This window comes from Ursus arctos, unplaced genomic scaffold (genome assembly GCF_023065955.2).
Source record: "Ursus arctos isolate Adak ecotype North America unplaced genomic scaffold, UrsArc2.0 scaffold_22, whole genome shotgun sequence".
In the NCBI taxonomy this organism is placed as follows: Eukaryota; Metazoa; Chordata; class Mammalia; order Carnivora; family Ursidae; genus Ursus; species Ursus arctos.
The window spans coordinates 16,334,627-16,354,546 of record NW_026622897.1 but is presented as its reverse complement, the minus strand read 5'-3'; the positions used below and the strand labels follow the sequence as shown (position 1 = coordinate 16,354,546).

The following is a 19,920-nucleotide window of genomic DNA, read 5'->3' as shown; positions in this document are numbered from 1 at the left end:
AAATACCATATGATTTCACTCCTATGTAGAATTTAAGAAACAAAACAGATCAACAAACAAAGAAAAAAAGAAACAAGCAGAAAAAAACAGACTCCTGAATATAGAGAACAAACAGGTGGTTGCCAGAGGGGGATGGAAGGAGCAGTGAAATATATAGATAAAGGGGATTAGAAGTATACTTATAGCAATGAGCACTGAGAAATATATAGAATTATTAAATCATATTGTACACTTGAAACTCATATAACACCATATGTTAATTATACTTCAATTAAAAGATGATTGAGATAAGATGGATGGATGGATAGATGGATAAATGGATGGCCGGATGAATGGATGGGTAGGTAGAAAAATGGATGGATGGATGGATCGATGAATGGATAAATGGATGGATGGATGGATGGTTGAATGAATAATAGATGAATGACAGGCAGACACACAGAAGAAAAGGAAAGCCTCTTGGTTATAGTAGAATGGCATCTATACTTTGGTAAATAAGTGAACAGAGTGCTAGAGCTGGAAACCATCAGCTTGTAATCCTCATGCTAAAAAGACTCATACAAGCAAAGATCATCAATGGGCGTTAAAGAGAGGTGGAGGATTTTGATATCAGCTTACAGCTAGCATTTTGCCCCGTTTGCTTTATCATCCTCTCTCACACTCTCTCTGCAGGATACTTGTATGGTCTCCCCACTGGTAGCTGATTAGTTGTAAGAGAACAAAACAATGTGACCACAGAGTGGAGACATTTGGCAACACCTGACCAGGGGACCAGCGTGCCCATCTCCACTGAGAGGCTGGACAGTATATGCACTGTATGTAACGCGATACCATGAGAAAAACAGCCATTACCTATGCAGAAGTCTGAGAGGGGACACACAGCAGGACCTAATCACGAGGAAACATCAAACCCAAATGGAAGGTCATTCTATTTTAAAAGGTGGGAGGCTGTATTCTTTAAAAATGACAATAAAAGAGAAAGAAAGCTAAGGAATTATTCCAGATTAAAGGAAACTAAAGAGACATAACAGCTCTAAACACAACATATGGTCTTGGACTAGATCTGTATTGCAGGGGGCAAGCCATAAAGGACATCACAAGTCAATTGACAAAATTAAAATATGGATATTAAATGATTGTATCAGTGTTAAATTTCCTAAGGTCAGTAACTATCCTGTGGTTCTGTAAACGAGTGTCATTATTCTAAGGAAATACACACCAAAGTATTTAGGGGCAGAGGGGTATGATGTATGTAACTTACTTTCAGATGCAGAGAGAGAGAGCATGCAAGAGAGAATGATAAAGCAAATGGGGCAAAATGCTCACTGTGGGTTAATGTGAGCAATGGGCACACAGACATTCATGCAATGCTTCTATAACTTTGCAACTATTTCAAAATAAAAGGTTTTGAGAAATAAACAAACCAGATAGCAGGAGATACAGTGGAAGAGAGATGAACAGACGTAGAGGATGGAATCCTAATGGTGGCATTGGTTTGGGTTTGGGGCCAATCTTTTTGGTGGGAAAGGGATGCGTGCTGAAGCCCAGGTGGGGCAGTCCTTGCTCCGGGCATGGGTCCCGTCCTCTCTGCCACTCCTCCTGCCCTTCTACTTCATGCCTCCCTCTGGCCTCCCCCATTGCCACGGGTGTTATATGTCAGGGCTTCTCAGCATTATTCTAATTACTGCTAGTACTGCCACCGCCCTGCTGAGAGGGGTCAGATACTTGGGGGACAAAATGAAAAAACAGCAACATGGGACTCTCTTCATGGCCATTGTCAGGCTTGCCCCAGGGAGCAGTGCTAATCTCTACTCCGTGAAAGGCTTCTGACTGATCACCTTCTATTGAAAGAATGGAGCCGTTCATTGCCAAGAAAGAAGGCACCATTGCGGCCATCACAAAGCCTTCGAGTCTTTGGTATGACGCGTATGCTCCGCTAGCTAAAACCAGGAGTCAATAGGATGGCTAATTGCTCCACAATGAAGAGACACTGTGTGATCAGAAACAGAAATAAACGTGAGAAACAGTCTGGTTTGGGGTGAGGGACCTTCCAAAGGACACACCAGACTGGGAAGGTACACACAAGCATCCGACTGTCCTTGAGCTCAACTCCCGCACCCCCTAGGTGGCCTCCCACATCACGGAGCCCCAACTTACGGCAGAAGTCATAGGTCCGCCAGGGGCCCACCTCCACATCGGCGTTCTTGCAAGCGCTTGCATACCGCGCCACAGAGTCACAGAGTTCCGACTCGTTGCCCCCGCTCTGGCACAGGCGGAAGAGGCAGGTGCGGTAGTAGGCGGTGGCATTGACCACCCCGTGGCACTCGAGGAAGGAGCTGTTGGAGGGGTCATTGATGATGCCACACCTGGAGCGGCTCCGATAAAATTTGAGCAGCTCCGAGTCATTGTTGCAAGCCTTCAGCAGGTCCCCACACTCCCCGTTGCAGATCTCCTCGAAGGTTGTCCAGCTTTCCAGGAACACCGCCAGGTTGTCCGTGCACTTGCCGTTGGGGAGACAGAACTCATCGCTGGCGTTTGCATTAAAGAAGCCACACAGCCCGCCCGTGCAATTGAAGTAAACGGTGGAGAGCCGGATGTACAGCAGACCAATGTCCGAGTATTGGACGCTCACGACACCCCTGGACTCCACCGTCGTGCTGTTTTTGTTTCGATAGATTTCCAGCTTCCCCGAAGGATGGAAAAAAGGTAATTCCACTTCCTGACCATTCAGCTGAAAAACCAAATCACTATCATCAATTCCAGATGCACACGGAGTACCCACAATTTCCGCCGTGAAATAAAGACATGGTTCTGCCCCGTGACTCGCCCTTTGAGAAATGTCAAGAAGCTGGCAGGCTATGGAAACCACAGACACACACAAACGGTTTCTTCATGGGCATCTCTCTTTCTTTCTTTCTCCACTCCTCTGATTCAACACACTTGCTGTTTATTTGCGTATACATGAGACCCTACTCTAGCCACAGACAGAGGTGAAATGTGAGGAAAATTGTCTCCACATACATGTGGCTTCTTCCTGCTGCCCGACAGCTCCTTTTCACTGATGGCACCCTTCCTTCCCCACCTTTCTGGCTCCTTCCTTTCCTTCATATGTGACTGTTCCTGTGTCCTAGCCCCTTGGGACCATATAGTTTCTCTCTAATTATCTAGCTGTCCATCTACCTATCTACCTTTTACTATTCTTTTAATAAATTAATCTCTGCCAGTGGGTCGATGGGAATGAAAACAGCCTCTTTAGTCTGTGGATGTGTGTTTTCCAAGCTCCTGGCGCAAGACTGCGTTGACTTTTATTTTCTAAATTAGACCTCCTGTGATATTACGACATACACTTGGGCTGGGAGCAGGGAGAGCTGCCCTCGCATCATGCCAGCTCCACCACCACTGAGCTGTGAGATCCCCCATCCCTCACTTAGCCTTTTGGGATCTTCATGTGCAAACAAAGAGTGGCATTAGACGATTCCTAATGATCCTTCTAGAACGAATGATCTGGATGCCTAATCAGATCAGAATGATCTGATGCATATTTTGGACCAGGTCAGAGGGGCAGGAGGTGCCCCTGTGGGCACTGTCTGCATTACCCACATGGGTTCCCATCCACAGGTAGGCAAGTCAGTATAGTACAGGGTAAAGAGCACAGACTTGGAAGCCAGCCTGCCTGGGCTCAAATGCCACTTTATGGCTATGTGTCCCTGAGGAAGTTGCTTAACCTCTCCGTGCTTCAGTTTTCCCATAGGTAGAACGTAAATGAGGATGAAAACATATCCCTCAGAGGATTAGGTGTGGTACTGCTTAGAATAGTGCTTGGCACGTAGTAAGCGTCCTGTGAACATTGGCTGTTATGGAGAAAGCTAGTCCTGCCAGTGCTATACCTAATTTGCAAGATTCCAGCCTCACCCCGTTTCACCCCTGAGAGACTGATTTGGTGCGGAACGTTAGGAAATGCCCCCACTTCGGAGTCATTGCCTTCCTGGAACCCACCCGTGGTCAGAGGCAGAAAGGCAGGCCTGAAGACTATGGCTCCCTCGCTTGGCGAGACTCATCAGAAAAGCCGCACGGGCATCAGGAGTCTTACCTTGACTTCCGAAGCCCCGACTCCTCCTATCTTGACCTCCTGGTCAGCCACCAGGATGCGGAGTCCTCGCAACCACTCAGGCCCCGTGTCGGGCTTCTTCTTGTTGATGTCGATTTCTAGATACTCAGGCCGCTCGGGGCAGGTCTTGAGGAGGGTGTAGGAGAACTCGGTGGGAAAGGCGTAGGCGGCGCCGTCGAAGGTGTGCAACACCTGGTTCTGGCTGAGCAGGCACACGGTCTCGCGCTTGGGGAAGCAGCCCTGGTAGCCGTCCTCCACGGCGCACACCTCCCCACCCCGGCAGGTCTTGTTGAAGCAGTAGACGTCCCCGCCCTCCTCACACAGGCACTGCACCGTGCAGTTGGCCGTGGCCCAGAAGAACTCCCCCATGGTGTAGTAGTGGCCGTCGAAGTCACAGCCACACTTGTGCAGCGGGACGCACTGGCTGGTGCTGAGCACGAAGCCTTCGTTACACTCGCAGCCCTCCGTGCATGGCGTGGCGCAGTTCCGGGAGGCCGTCAGGTCCGCGCAGGTGTCCGGACAGCTGCTAGTGCACACGGAGTAGTGGCTGAAGCTCGGGCACTGCACCGTGGACACTGACGTGGGGGAGAGGAGAGAGTGCGACAACAGGTGAGTGCCCCAGGTGCTAACCACAGAGATCCAGCACCTGCAGGGGCCTACAGGAAGGGCGCTCCTTCTGGAACGCTTAGCTCCTAGAATGAGGGCCCAGTGGCCACGCGTCAGGGAAGAGACTTGAGTTGAAGTCTGTAGAAACAAGCTCCACTGCTTTGTGATAACCACTGGGAAACGAGATTGAACTGTGAACTTGACTCTCATTTGCTCACCTTGGCTGAATTAAACTTCAGGTTGTTATCCTAACTAGACTAAACAGATTGTTCAACACCGATTTATTATTGGACGATCTACAAACGTCAAGATGCTTTAAGATCTTCGACTGATGGACATAGACGTTGATCTGAGCTTATACAGCATGGCCCACTCTTAGGAGGAAATAAATTCAACTTGCAGGACAAATGAAAAATGGAACCTTGGGAGCAGTCACTTGAAAACGTGAAATTTCTGACAGAGAGGCGCTTGAAATACCTAGGTGACCAAAGAAGACTGTGAAAATGAATACTCTGGGATCTTAAAAAGAAGAAAGAACCTTGGTTATCTGAAAAGAATGTGTGTGCCTGTTCCTCCAGGAGGCTAGGTTGGAACTAGGTGCCTCCTCAAGGCCCTTCTTGCCTCAGAAGCCTCTGGTTCTTACATGAAAAGCATCTGAGTCTATATAAATGTTTGAGTCTGGTTGAATCCAAGAGTCAGGGGCTCAAGGGACTGGTAAACTAGCTGTCTGAATCAACTAGGATTCATCCTACTAACATGAGAGAGGAGTGGGGAATGTGGAAGATAGGGAAAAAGTACCATTAGAGAAAAAAATAGCTATCTTAGGCAATTTAATTAGGCTTAGGTTATATAAGGATCTTAGATTAAACCAAAAAAGCCATGTTCAGTCTCAAGTTGAGTCAGGATCTGGATGCTCCAGGCAGAATCGAGGCTGGTCAAATCACACAACCAAGCAACAAGAAAACAGTCTTAGTGGTTTGATCAATTCCCTAAGAATTGAATCTGATACATGATGATTTTGTGAATCTAGCCTATACCGATAGGAAAAAATTCTCCCTTTAGTCTTGGAACTGAAAGAAACTTTGAAACCTTTTCACCGGCACGGGAATCTAAATTGCATGGATATAACGTTCTGTGGAGAAAACCAAGGGCCAAGAAAAAAAAAAAAGCAGAATTCTAAGAAGCTGTTATTTTGCTTGCTTATTTTAAAAATTTATATAACCAGGATAAGAGAGTTTAGGGGGGATAGAAGGAGAAAACCAGATAACTAAAGGGTACAAAATGCTTAATGTTAAAGGTAATTCTAAAGGAACTGAATTTCCCCACACTGTTGGAGCTTTTCCTAACTACTTAGCATTTCTGATAAAGGGCTTTCTTTCCTGATGTTCTATGCTCTCTGTCTGCAGCCCTTTCCCCACCAACACCAGTGGGTCAGAGGAAAGCTGTGGAGCTAGAGACAGAAACTAGAGGGAAGGAAGGTGGAGAAAAAAGAGCCACGGGACAAATGCTGTTGGTTCCACTTGGGAGGTGAGTTTTTTCCCCCAAAGCTAGGTTTGATTACTCAGAGCAGTGTCTGTGTTTACTCAAGGGCCACAAAGATCACTGCCTCCACCTCTGAAAATGCTACCACCTTGCCTAACTCTGGGAGAGCCATCCCGGGGACAGGGCCTTCCTGGAGCCAAGCACTTCCTGCCACGTGTTCGGGGTTTCCAGACCACTGAGGCTCATCAATGGTTTCTCATTTTCTGGCTATGGTATTGGGTGTTGGGGGGAGGGAGAGTAAAGATCCTTTGACCATTCATTCTTCCTAATGTCTGGCTATTTTCACCTCCCCCTCACTCTTGGGCAATTGGTCTTAACAAGGAGATTTTTTTGATGGAGCCCAGAAGCCCTCTCCCCGGCCCTCTGCGTGAGCGTGGCCTTCCATTTGGACAGGATGCCGGCTTACCACACCCCGTCTGGACTCGCCAGTCTCCGATCGGAATGCCAAGGGCTTGGCACACGAGTGCGTAGGCTTGGATGGCTTGACAGAGGAGTGTCCCATTGTCCCTCACGCTGCACAGGTCGTACACGCAGCTGTGCACAAAGGCCGTGGGGTCCACGACAGTGCCACACTCCCACAGGGGGCCGTCCGTCTTGTTGAGGAAGCCACAGTAGTCCGGGCCAAAGAAGAGTGCTTCGGTGGCCGCGTCACACACGGTGCAGTTGTCCACGCAGCCCGAGTCGCATTTCCAGTCGGCGTGGTAGACCCGCCAGCTCTCTCCAAGATCCAGGACAGACATGGCCGGCCTGCCATCCGGGCGCAGGAAGTCGTCCAGGGGGTTTTTGTTGTAGTTCCCACAGAGCCCGCACGTGGAGTTTATATAGGAGCCTGGGATGGAAATGGAGGCGTAGTGCTGGCCGTCAAAGGTCACTAAGAGCCCAAAATCCGTTTCCACGGCAGTAGACATGCCACTCTGGTAGACTTTCACCGCCCCCAAGTCTAAGGTGACCGGCAAGGAAGTCACTAGGTCATTAACCTGCCAACAACAGTAATAGTAAAAGGCAGGTAAGCAGGTGCCAGAGCAATGGGTCCGGCTGAGGTCGGGAAAGGGAGGCAAAGCAACTCAGTGCTCCAGAGACAATGGCCCCCCAAACTGCCCAGGCTCCAGTAAGCTTGCTTTCCATGAAGGCTGAGGCCTGGGGGAGCCCTCAAAAGAAGGGTAGCGTGGGCCAGCCGAGCACAGTGCATTTGAGCCATGATAGACATGCATGGCCACCACCGCTTGAGACTCCTCTGGGGACCAGGTGGTTGTCAACCCTTCCTGGCTGGCTCTAGAGCTAGCTTCACGGAAGACTAGTAAGCCTATCATTCCTTCTCACCCCTCTAAATTCATTCCTTTAAGTCTCGACTGAAGTCACATATTTTCCATGACCTAGTCACTGCCTATAACAGTCCCTGACCCCTCCTCCCTGCTGAAATGTGTACCATAAACTGGTCCCCACATTTTAGCTTGGAAGCTGCCCTGGTATTTTTCTCTGAGTGTTTCACTCTGTTACCTCCTGATGCCAGGGCTATGTCATGTCATCGTTCAGCAACGACCAACAAATCTAAACGCCTACTGGGTACCAAGCACTATGTGAGGCGCTGAGAAATAAAGAACAAAGGAAATAATTGTCCCTGGCCCTCATGGAGGTCTCAGTCTACCAAGGAAGAGAGATAAAATAGATATTTATAATATACTGTTTTAAATATGTATTAATGGATCATGCAATGGGAGAATAGTAAACTAACCCTATATCTAGCCTCGGGGACTCATACAAGCCTTTTTTGGAGGCCGTTAAGCCTGCCCTGGGTCTTAAAATGAACAGAAATGGCCAAAGGAAGAGTGGGCAGGGAATTCCAGGACAAGAGAATAAAGGCAGGGGTTTAGAAGCAGCTGTGTGAGCGTGGGGACATTCATCAGGGTGTTACTGGACTGCAGAGGGGAAGGGGTGGCCGGAGATGAGCTGGAGACATGGGCAAGGTCCGTGGTCTTTCATTCAACGAAGGGTGATTTAGGCCTTTCTGTGTGTCAAGCACTGTTCTGAGAGTTGGGGATTAGCAATGAGTGAAAAAGACACAAATCTCTGCCCCACGGAACTTATATTTTAGTTGAGGAGACCTACAACAAACAAACAAAATAAATAAAATAGACGCAAGCAAAGTGCTAGGGAAGAGGGTTTTTAACTTGAACTAGGACGGTCAGGGAAGGGGATGTGTGAGATGAGGAAGCAAGCCACACTGTTATCTGGGGTGAGAGTGGATCCCACAGACATGACAGCCAGGCCCTAAGGTGGAGTGTGCTTGGGTGCTCCCGGGACCTCAAGGGGCTGGCATGGCAGAGCAGGCACAACAAGGAGAGGGCGGTGGTAGATGACGCCAGAGAGATATGAGCAGCCAGAACAGGGAGCCCTTTGTCGGCCATTGTAAAGTCTTTGGCCTTGACTCTGAGCAAGATGGGGAGCCAAGAGGGCAGAGCAGAAGACTGACATGATCTGATTTCCGTTTTAAAAGAATTCCTCTGGCCTCCGTGTTGGGAATAGATCTCAGAGGGCCCTTTAAGCCATGTTTTAAAACAAAACAAACTCCACAAAAACAAATATAACAACTTGGATTTCTATTCTGCAGACAGACCCTGAAAGGTTTTAAGTACGGGACTGCTCGAGTCAGATTTGCATGTCAGAAAAACCACGCTGGCCAGCATGTCAAGATTAGAAGCAGAGAAAGCAGACAGGGAATGGATGCCAAAGTCCGAGGGAATGGAGCATGGGGGCCTAAGCTATGTACAGACATGCGAGGGTGGGATGAGCTCATGGAGTCCACTCAGAAGGACCTGGTGGATTTTTGCAGTGGGGAGCGAGAAGTGGGGAGCAGTCAAGAGGGAGTCCCATATGCGTGGCTCATGTGAGTAGGTGGCTTGAGAAGCCTCCAACAGAGAGAGCTCACTTTCTTCTTTTTTTACACTTAACATGCCTAGCACCTGTAGACATCACATCTGTGGTCTGGGATAGAATGGTTAGCCTAGCTCAGTCCCCTGTGTGGCAGCCTGTCAGTGCATAGTCAATGCACTGGACCCATACTGATTTCGGGCACACAGGAAGGACAAGGGTCTTCACGGCCATCTTTGTGCTACTTCCTGAGTTTTCTAGGAAGTGAGGCAGTAGCCTGTCCAAGCATCACTCCAAAATTTATCATGGTAGATCCCATGTGCAATTGCCGGTCTCTAGAGGTTAGCAGGACTAAATGGGGGAGGGGACAAAAAGGTAGGCTTGGGAAATAAGCCATCCTACAGAGAGCTACAAGTAGAAAGAAAGACCTAGGAATTGATTGATCCATCCTTATCTCCTAGGTAGCAGGTTAGCCAACACGGGCGAGAAAATCCATACAATAAGGAAGGTCAGCTAGCAAGAGCACAGGATACGACTTTCATGTACTGTCCATGCTGAGATGGAAATGAAATCTTCCCCAAGGTTGGTATAATTTTAAGTGCCAAACATGCCCATTGCCGAGCGCCCTCCTCCACTCTCACTCAATCTCCTGCGAACAAAGGGCAGTCTTCTATGTCTCGAAGCAGGAGCCATGGGGTGGACCATCTCCAGCTGTCTCTGGATATTGCAGCAGCCCCCCCTCCCCCACCCTGGGTTTCTCTGCATCGGATCTTGTCCCAGCTAGACTGATTTAAGCCCTAGGCTGACCATAGGCACCACACTGGCCCAGTTTATACCTTCCTTCCCGGTGTAAGTGTTCATTGCACTCCCATTCACTCCCACATGAAACATGTCTCAGTTTAAACCACGAATTAGAGAGTCACCATGTTTGTCCCCGACAGTGCTCAGACAAGGAGCTCCTGGTTGATTTCTTATTTCATTCCTCCAGTCTCAGGTCTCAACTCTCGACTAGCCAGCAGGACATGAACCCCACCTATTTGCCTCCTTTCTTCTCCCTGTATTCAAGTCATTTCCTCTTTGACAGGATGTGGGTAAGGGAGAGGTTTGGAGAGAGAAGTAGAATTGTAGAAGCGTAAGGTCTTAGAATTAAAAGGGATTTTGGTGGTGATGGCAATGTGGGAAGCACCATGTATAAAGTGCCTACTGTGTGCCAGGCTTTGTACTGGATATCGCACATGTGGCTATTCCATTTCATCCTCACGACAAACTTAGAAGGACCTTACCATCTTCCCCTTTTGCAGATGAAGAACTTGAGATTCGGGGTTTGCATGACTGTAGGTGACAGGGCCTGACTTTTACCAGCTGGGCTCCCATGCCACTGCTCTCTGCTGCCTCTGTCCCAGTGCTGGGTGGAGGTAGCTAAGTCCGAATATAGCCCGAGAGCCCTGCCTCCTAGACACTATTAACCCATTTTACAGATGGAGAAGATGAAGCTTAAAGTACACTCAGCCAGCAGTGGTGGCACAGGGACTGAGCAGATCTGACCCCAGGGTCAGAGTTCTTCATCACTCCCTGCTATTTGGCCTCGACGGTCTTTTCACTGCAGCACCCTAAACTATGTGGGTTTATTTGGGGGAGAAATAGGAAAACCGGGAAGTATTAGCTAAGAGGAGACATTTATTATATACGGATTTTAGCTGGCTGTCTTGAGCCCCCATTAGCATAGACAATCCTAAATTGCTTGTTTTGTTATTTGAGAACAATCCAAAGGGGGAAAATCCATATACAGAACCAGTCCCCAGCATATGAAGAAAGGTGATCTGTACTTTGCAAGAACAGATCTTGCTGGCCATTTCCGGCCAGGCCAAGCATGTCTGGAGAAGTCAGCTGCCCCACAGACATTTCCTTCTTGCTTGCCATCCCTCTCCTTGCCTGTCCCCGCTTCACCCTGGGTGGGGGCTCCACCGGCCACAGGGCCAACCTCCCAGCAGAGCAGGTGTATTCAGAGACACTTGGAAGCCATTTGGCAAAAGGAAAAGGAAGCCATTGTTAGCTCGCAGTTGGAGTCACATAACCTTTTCTTCCTGAAACATTTACATTCACATCCACATCTCCCTGTCGCTACAGAAAATTGAGGAATCCGTGCCCTACGCTTGGATGACGGAAAAGAGCCACACAAAATTAGCAGAGCTGCTGGGCCTGAAAAAGATGACAGTACCCCTTTCCTTCTGAAAAAGACTCTGACTGTGAGTGAAAAAGCACTTTAATCAAAACGGAAAATAGAAATAAAGCATAAAGCTTTCTTCTTCACCTACGGATATGGTACACATCATCCCCAGAATTCAGGCGAGCAGGGGAACGCCAGAGAATGTTTTTCTAGCTTGAAATAGTAGCATCTATCTACAAGGGTAAGTATCTTGCTCAACAGCACGATAGACATTTAGAAGGGAGACACTCCAAACTTCTGCACCCACACTCTTACCTCGATTTGATATGCAGAGCCGTCCCTAGAGAGACTGACTAAATAACAGGCAAATTGGCACTGCAGCCACAGTAAAAGCTCACTTTTCTAATTATGACCATGATAAACAGTACAGACCTACGACTGGCAGAGCTGGGAAAAGTAGAATTAGTTCCTTGGCCCTGCCTTTTGTTGGACATGCTGTGTCAGTTAAAACTACAACACATATTTAAAAAAAAAGAAAGAAATCTCTGCATTGGCTTCAGTTCTGGTTTGTAATCTCCGTAATGACCTCTGTGCATGGGGATTGAGGATTGCACGGGGTTGAAGCAATCAACCCCTTGTGGTCTCGGTTGTTAGTGCTTGAATAAATACATGGTGGCAACAAGGCTGGTGTGAACATTATGAAAATTGGGGCCTCCACAAATTGAGTAATTGCTAGTGGCTCTTTGCTTTCCCTCCCTTATGGATACCCCTGCTTGAAATCCAGGTGGGCAGCGATGGGAATCATTTGCATATGCTAAACAGGCCAGCAGAGACCCACCTTCTTCGCTCTTATTCCAGGCAGGAGTGGGGATCCTGTGAGAGGGTGTTTGGACAAAGCTCTCAAAGAACCGCCTCTGCTCCCACCTCGGTGAGCCCTTTTGAGGTGCCTGCACGTGCCTCTGGAAACACCGATCAGTTCGGAGTCACTCTGACAAGGAAGCAGCAGCTCTTAGGCAAACAGGATGGAGGGTGGCTGAGGATTGTTAATGACAGGCTGTCCTGAGTTATGAGTGTGTATTCTGTGTTTGCACCATCTCCTGGGCATGACCCCGTGGCTACCACTATTGCAAGCCAGGTTAGTAAGAACCTGAGCGTACCTCTCTTCCCAGTTACTACTGAGCTTGGACGTGTGTGTGTGTGTGTGTGTGTGTGTGTGTGTGTGTGTGTGTGTATACCCATGTTTATGAGGTAACTAGGAATGCAAATGGACTTTAAGTTATAGAGCAGATAGGCATATCAAGGACAGAGCTTAGGCTGGCTCTTGTACAAATGAAATTGAACCTTGTAAAAAGGTTTTACAAGATATTTGCAAGGAAGGAAGAGCCGTGCACCTCTTTGGTACGAACATCACACAGCAAAACGAGCAGATCTGAGGAAGTCTTCCCCAGGCTGAAGAATCTCCAGCTTCTCCATCTTCCCAGGAGGGATGGAGAGGGTCTCACCTTGACTTTTCCGTAGCTTCCTTTGGGGATGAGAATCTTGTAGCCATTGACCTCCACCGAGAGCTCCTTCACCCAGGACACAGCTGAGCCCCCACGGTGCTCGTTCTTGGCCTCCACGCTAAAGAAGGGGAGGCTGGAAGTCTGCAAACACTGTCGGGCCAACAAGTAGGCGCAGGAGCCTTGGAAGTGGAAGAGGAAGCCATCGAAAGTGTGGTAGTGAGGCTCCCCGAACACCACGCATGTGCTGGTCTCCACGGGGCTGCAGTAGAAGAACTTGCCTTTGGGTTCGCACACTTCGTAGGGGCTGCAGGAGGCCTCCTGACAGTAGATCTCATTGTTGAAATCCAGGCAGCGACACTTGATGGTACAGTTCAGGTCATCCCAGAATACCTCCCCTCGCCGAAGGAACTGTCCTGGGGAAGAATGACATTAGAGCCAACGTTTATTGAGCACTTACCCTCCGTGCCACACATGGGGCTGATGCTTTCCCTCCATCATACCACGTGATCCACACAAGAACCCCATTTGGCAGGTGTTATCGACCTTGCTTGACAAAAGAGGAAACTGAGGCTTCAGAGCGCTCAGCCACTCAGGGGTGAAGCCAGGTTCCAGGCCAAGGCTTGCGGGCCTCCAGTCTACCTCGTGGCATCATCGTCTCCACGGCTGATGAGCACGTCCTCATTCAAGGAAGGACACGTCGTCTTAGTCCATGGCAAAGACTGTGACCCACAGGAGTCATATCCTTCCCCTTCAGGAATAAGAGGAAGGGAATTCCAGAAACAGGCCCAGCTTCCCCTGCTAACTTAGCAACACAATTGCTTCATGTGCTAATTTGCTGTCTCCTTCACTCACCCATTCACTCAGCAAACATTTGTTGGGGGCCCTGCATGTACCAGAAGAGATCAATAAGCATGAATCAGGAGTCAGGCATACAAGTTTAAATCCCAGGCTCCCTGGGAGGATTCTGGAAAAGGCTGAACTCTGACTTCCAGGGCTCGTAAATTCCTGCAGACACTTCTTAGGCAGAACCTACATTATATAAGCTATCTTCTCTCTCACCCCAGGCCCTGTCCAAATCTAATACTTCTCTGTCTTTATCCACAGGGCAGAACTGCTCAACAGGATCCAGGTCAGGAGGAGAATGGAGTTGGGGGGGGGGGTGTGCTGATTTAAAATTATTTGCTACTCTTTATTTGGAAGACAATCAGTCTTTAAAATCATTTCCCGAAATAAATGATCTCCCCTACCAAAAACTTCCAACTTTGCCAGTTAATCTCAACCCTCGATGGAAATAGAAGTGTCTCTGGGCCGGGGCTTGCGATCTTGTCCTTGGTTGGGTGTCAGAGCCAAGAGACCTGGAAAGTGGTCACAACTCTGCAATCAGCTTCCAAGACTACTGGCTTTTACTTCCCTCTGCCTCAGGTTTCCAACCTGTAAAATGTGGGCAGTGCTATTTTCTCGTCCCTCTCCCATGGGGAACAGCAAGGCTCTCACAGGTCGGCACATGATGAGAGAGGGAGAAGCGTTTGTAAATTGAGAATGCCTGCAAAGGGACGTTTCAAAGACGCAACATTAAGAAACGTTAATAAGGTCATATGCCGGGAGTGCACCATAGCTTGAAACTGTAGTTTGGAAAGATCTCTCACGTTCTTTTATAAAACTGGATACTTAGTGAAGAGCACGGGCCGCGAGATTAACCCAAGCAGAAGGCAAGGCTGCCTCGGGAGCAGTCCTTTCTGTGTGCAGCAGGAACGAGGATGTCTCCACAGGCAATTATGTTTCATACCTGTTGAGAATAGAGCCCAAATATGGGATAATAGATTTATTCACATTCTCAGCAGGTCAGATGCATCGGTCCCGATGACGGGCCCCGAACCTCAGTGCTCTCTGGCACTGGTCCAGGCTGCATACATTTTAACAGCCTCCGCTACATATGATTTCCAGTCTCTGCTCTCTCAGGCTTCCAATAAATGAGAGGAAAATGCCTTTGAAGAGAGGAGGTTCGGACCAAAAGGTAGGCTCTCTGAGATAATTTTGTTTGCAAAACGATGATATAATAAACCAGCTCGATGCAAATTTTCCCCGGCTATCCCCTAGGCCAAACCCAATTCTCATTAGATTGATATATGTCCAGTGGTGCATAAAAATGCACAGTAGTCTGTAGCAGGATATTGAATTTGTTCTGTATGTGAAACTCAAACCCATTACTCAAGGGGGGAAAGAATGAAGTCAAAGCAGAGGCTTTGTACACGGCTGGCATCTGATCAACTCTACAGCTCTGCAAGCCTATGTCTTCCATTATCATGGCATTTCATGCCCGGGACGCAGGCGAGAGGTTGTCACCGGGCGCTTAGGTTGCACGGCCACAGCCAGTCAGCTCTGTGATGCCTGGACACAGGGGTGGAGGCGTGGGGTAGGTCCCTAGTCCAGGCCATAAAAGGGAGAGAGATAACGTGGTATTGGTTTGGTATCTCTTGCAGACCTTAAGGGAAGCGGTCTTTACACTTTGTTAGGCAGGAGGGCACTGTCTCTGAAAGATGGGTGAGCTTTAGAGCTGGGTTCTTTCCCACCCGGTTTCATATCGGCTCAGCTCCAAAACATTTATTTGCTATTCAGAACATGGAGGACTTTACAGAGTCCACAGAGACAAGGATGCCCAGGCAGGGCCATCTGTACAGATGACCCTTTGTTAGAGCAAAAGTCTGGAGGTTTGATAAGCCTGACTGCAGTGCAGGGAATGGGGCAGAGAGCGTGGGCATTTCAGGCCCAGGGAACGTGGTTTTTCTGTATATTCCACCGACTAAACCCGAGTCAAAAGAGAACTGAGGCCTCCCAGAGCTGCTGAGACAGGTGGGTCCCCAAACCGTGCTTTCTATCTGAGGGGACAAGAGATCTCCTAAAATCTGCAACCCAACCCAAAACTTTCTTAAACATCTACACACATTTTCTCCAGGGTCTTCCTCTGTGCTTCCGCAGCCCCCTCCCCTCTCGCCCATCACAACATGTCCTATATCGTGTCATCATTGTTCCCGTGGCCGTCTGCTCTACCACAGCCGTGTCGTGGGAGCCAGAGTTCCTCCTTCTCCAACACCTAGTGGAGTGGCCAGCACCTTGTCGGGGCTTTCAAACATTCTCTGGAAAGAAGCAATGGCTGGCTGGCTAAATGGATAGGTGAGTAGACGGTCGGGTGGATGGACAGACAGCTAGATGGAGGATTTCCTACTTCTCGTTGCTGTAGCCTCCACTCCGGAAGCAGAAATACCAATAGCCATACGGTTTCCTGAATACTTTTAGATACGAAAGCAGCAGGAATCTATAAGCCAGGATGTTCTTGGGAGAGTCCTGGGCTGTTTTGCACATGCGAAGAGGTTTCGGTAGTTCAGAGAAGGCCCCAAACTTTGGATGTCAATGTAAAGAAAACTCAGCGAGGCTCAACTACCATCTCATCCCACGGACCTAATGCCAGCTTTGATTGTCCCCAAATTCCTGCACGTTTTGCTGCTGCAGAGAGGAGTTTAGGAGATGCCCCCTGAAGGAGGATGACACTCTCTTCCCTGCTTTCTAATCATACTAGGAAGTGCTGCTTTACTCTCGTGGAGACTTGGCAATGCTCTGAGCTCGCCCACCCTTGCGGATCGACGATGTGCAGATGGCAGAGAAGGAGTAAAGAGGGAAAGAAAAATGGAAAGGGGTGGGGGCAATGGCAACAACAATAACAACAACAAAAATAATGTTAAACAGGAGGGTTCCCTTCTGGCCCTCTGGCTGAGCAATCCCTCAAGAGCCACGTCCACGCTGGAGTTATTTCGAAGAGGAAACTCTGTTCACACCCCAGGCAAGGACTATAGAAACAGCCGTGGAGCAAATGCAGGGTTTCAGCTCCCAGTGTGATGAATGTGTATGCTAAAACTACCTTGATCTCCATTACCCAGCTGGGAGATGTCAAAGGAGGAAGGCATCAGGAACGAGCCCGCCCCCGTGGCTTAAAAGCCTGCCTGTCAGTCTACACTAAGCAAACCCTACTTTGCCATGGAGAAGAGGAGAAGTCTTTACCTCTGGAAGTGCAGCCATTGGCTGGGTCAATTTCCTTCCCATCAACTTTAAATGCCCAGCGGCCTGGAACATTGACATTCGTGGTCTCTTGTATATTCACAATATCGGGGGTTCTTGACCCCGGGAGGCTGAAGAAATTGGTGAGGTTTCCACCATTAAATCCTGCCTAGAGAACAAAAGGAAGACGAGACTTGAACACAAACATCACTCTTGTTGGTTAAGGGGCCCCAGCACCTTATTTGCAGCACCCGGCACACTGAAATCAGGAGACCCCTTTTCCAGGGGTCCCCGGGGACACCGTTCCAGGTGAGAAAGGCTTGCCTTGCGCATGCCACGCCCAGATGAAGATATCAAAGATGGGCAAGATTAGCCTCTCGCTCCACCTGCAAAATCAGACACACTTCTCTAGTTAAAAGCTAGAGAACTTGGCAGGATGCGGGAACACGATGGAGATGACATGGAGAGCCACCTACCTGTGCCATCACTCCCCCAAGGCCGGTCAGGGGGTCGCCGCCACTTGCCGTCCCAGTGGTCCAGTTGATTTCATAATAATTGAAGAGCGTGAAAGTATAGGATCCGTCAGACACTAGGACAGCCTGGAAGGTGTTCACCTATGGGGTGGATGGGAATGGATGGTCTCATGACTCCCCTCCCTGGAAGCTCCTCTCCACAGCCCCCCTCCCCTGCACCCTCCCCACCGCCAAGCAGCTCAGAGCTGCTCTAATGCCAGCCCTCAGGCTCTGCCTCCCCTCTGAATGTGTTCTCGCCCCCACTGGGGGGAGGGGCAAGCAAGACACGTGGGAGCACGCACCTGAAAGAGAAATTGCCTGAGAAGAACCCAAAGGCTGACTCAGCGTCCCTCTTAACAGCTCTGATTTGAATCAGATGGGAAAGTCAGAGGCCCGGCTCAGCTTGTGATAATACGTGAGCACCTATAGATGGCAGCATGAGAATAAACTATAGGAAGTGGTCCAGGCAGGGAAGGGGCTGAGCAAGCACCTGTTCCCAGAGCGGGGTGGGTGGGGTGTGGGGAGCCAGGGAGGAGAGCCACCAAATGCTCGTCAGTGTGACTAAGGCCAAGGTCTGCACTGTGTTCCCTCGCTTCCTAGAAGACACCACTAATCATGGTGAGATGTGTCCCATTTTTAAAATGGGAGTTGGAAAATGATTTTTAAAAAGCATTTTGTGGGGAAAAATTGGTCTTCTAATTAAGCATTTGTGTATCACTTTGTGTCTGCAAAATTCTCCACGCCGGTCTGTACCTCAGATCAAGGCTAAGGTGGGCAATTCTGTAGCCCTTTTCCATCCGAGAGCTTAAAAGCTGAGGGCTAATGGAAATGAATTGCTGGAAATTTCGCAAGGACCCAGCAACAGAAAATGGGATTGGGGCTGGAGCCCCCAGTCTATCTCTTCGTGTGCTGTTATTATGCGCCGTCTTCATTATAACCTTCTTAGGATAGAGACGTTATACAAATTCTAACAACCCTCACACAGTTTCCAGAAACAAGCTGTAGCAAACTCTGTCCTTTACTATTTCCCTTTGTGAATCCCTACCCCTTGACACAGGTTTTCAGGCAATGTAAATAAAAGTAGAGTTAAAGGAGAGGCTGCTTTGACCTTTTCCACTGAAGCCTTGCACTTTTCCCCGTGGCCTGATACCATCCTGGTTAACATCCCGTCAGACACAGAGGAAGACCCAAATCCTTATCCTGTGTAATCAGAATGGGGTAGAGGATCTTGGAAGCCCCAGATCTCCCATCCTAGACGGTCCCAGGGAGGGAGACGAGGTGCAAGGAAAGAAAAGCCCTTTTTATAAACGAGAACTCTTTCTTCAAGCTTTGTGCTGGCCACGGCTGATGGCATTTATGATAGAGTCCTGCAGGTATCTGCCTCCATTCTTTGGCTCAGTTCAACAAAAGAGTTAAGTGGGGCATAGGGATGCATGAGCCGTCAGCTCAAGATTGCTCCAGGATCACCGCAGGGTCAGGTTCTAGAGTCAGGCATCAGGTCAAGGTCACACAAAGTCTAACGGGCAACCCTCCTGCAGACCAGGATTCTCCTTCAGGAGGTAAATCCCTTCTCCTACAATAAAGTTAAAATATCTATTCTGGCCCCAAGTAGGTCTTGAGAACAACCCAGAAGTCACCTCAAAACCAACCAGCTACCCTAACAATACTACAAGGGCTGGCTCACCCGCACGCACGTTCTGGCTTGCTCTCACATTCCCTACACATGTATCTCTCCAACATTCGCTGTAACACTCCTCCAGCTCTGTTCTTGTGAAACTGTCTTCAATTCTCGAAAAGCCCCCTTTATGCTTTAGAGGACTGTCAGGGATGCCTGGAGGAGCCAGGTCAGGAATTAGAGTTAGAGGACGTTAGTTTGAACCTTGCTTGGCCTCCTGTGAGGTTCAAATCTCTTTGTTTGTCCATTGGGCGAGTCACTTAACTTCTTGGGCCTATTCCCTCACCTTTCAGGTGGAGACAGTTCCGTTTACTACACAACATCCTTGTGGCATGACACACATAAATAGCCTATCACCGTGCTGGGCTCCCAGTAAGCCCTTGATAAATATTAGCCTTCCTTCCTTAAAGTAAACATGCCCCCTTCCCTCTCCCTTGTTATTGGGCTTCAATGGCACCCCCACCTCTAAGAGACTTCTCACCCAAGTGCTTAGTTGGCCTGATGATGCGTGTTCCTACAGAGGAGAGGAGTCCTGGGGAGATGGGAGAGGAGTCAATTTCAAAGCTAGGGATGGATAGACACGTACCATCTTTTCTCCAAGGAGCCCAAAGCACTTAGATGCTACCTCATTCATCCTCATTGAAAGAGTTCTTACCTAGTCCAGAAATTTGCTCCAAAGTACAAAGCAGAAAGTATCTAAATTATCTTGCCATTTTTATGGCCAATGGAAGTTTTTTTGAAAAAATGGTGGTCAGCATTTGATGGGCATTTCTTCTCTTTTTTTCCCCCCACTGACACTAAAATTTATCGATCGCTGGCATCCTGCATTTTAACGCTGTAAGGTATGAGGTTTAAAGGACATAAAACATCACCCAAGGAGTCGTTAGCAA

At 48.7% G+C, this 19,920-nt stretch overlaps 1 protein-coding gene across 1 annotated transcript in view; it reads right to left on the bottom strand.

Moving 5' to 3' along the window:
- The window catches only part of TECTA (tectorin alpha), a 67,767-nt gene that overhangs the window by 40,117 nt on the left and 7,730 nt on the right, over positions 1-19,920 (bottom strand). Inside the window, exons 4-9 of the mRNA XM_026505542.4 lie at positions 17,320-17,457; positions 16,847-17,012; positions 12,794-13,206; positions 6,663-7,233; positions 4,091-4,683; positions 2,158-2,731 (exon numbers count right to left, since the gene is read on the bottom strand). Coding sequence (XP_026361327.2) covers positions 2,158-2,731; positions 4,091-4,683; positions 6,663-7,233; positions 12,794-13,206; positions 16,847-17,012; positions 17,320-17,457 — 2,455 coding nt within the window. The remainder of the gene's footprint in view (positions 1-2,157; positions 2,732-4,090; positions 4,684-6,662; positions 7,234-12,793; positions 13,207-16,846; positions 17,013-17,319; positions 17,458-19,920) is intronic.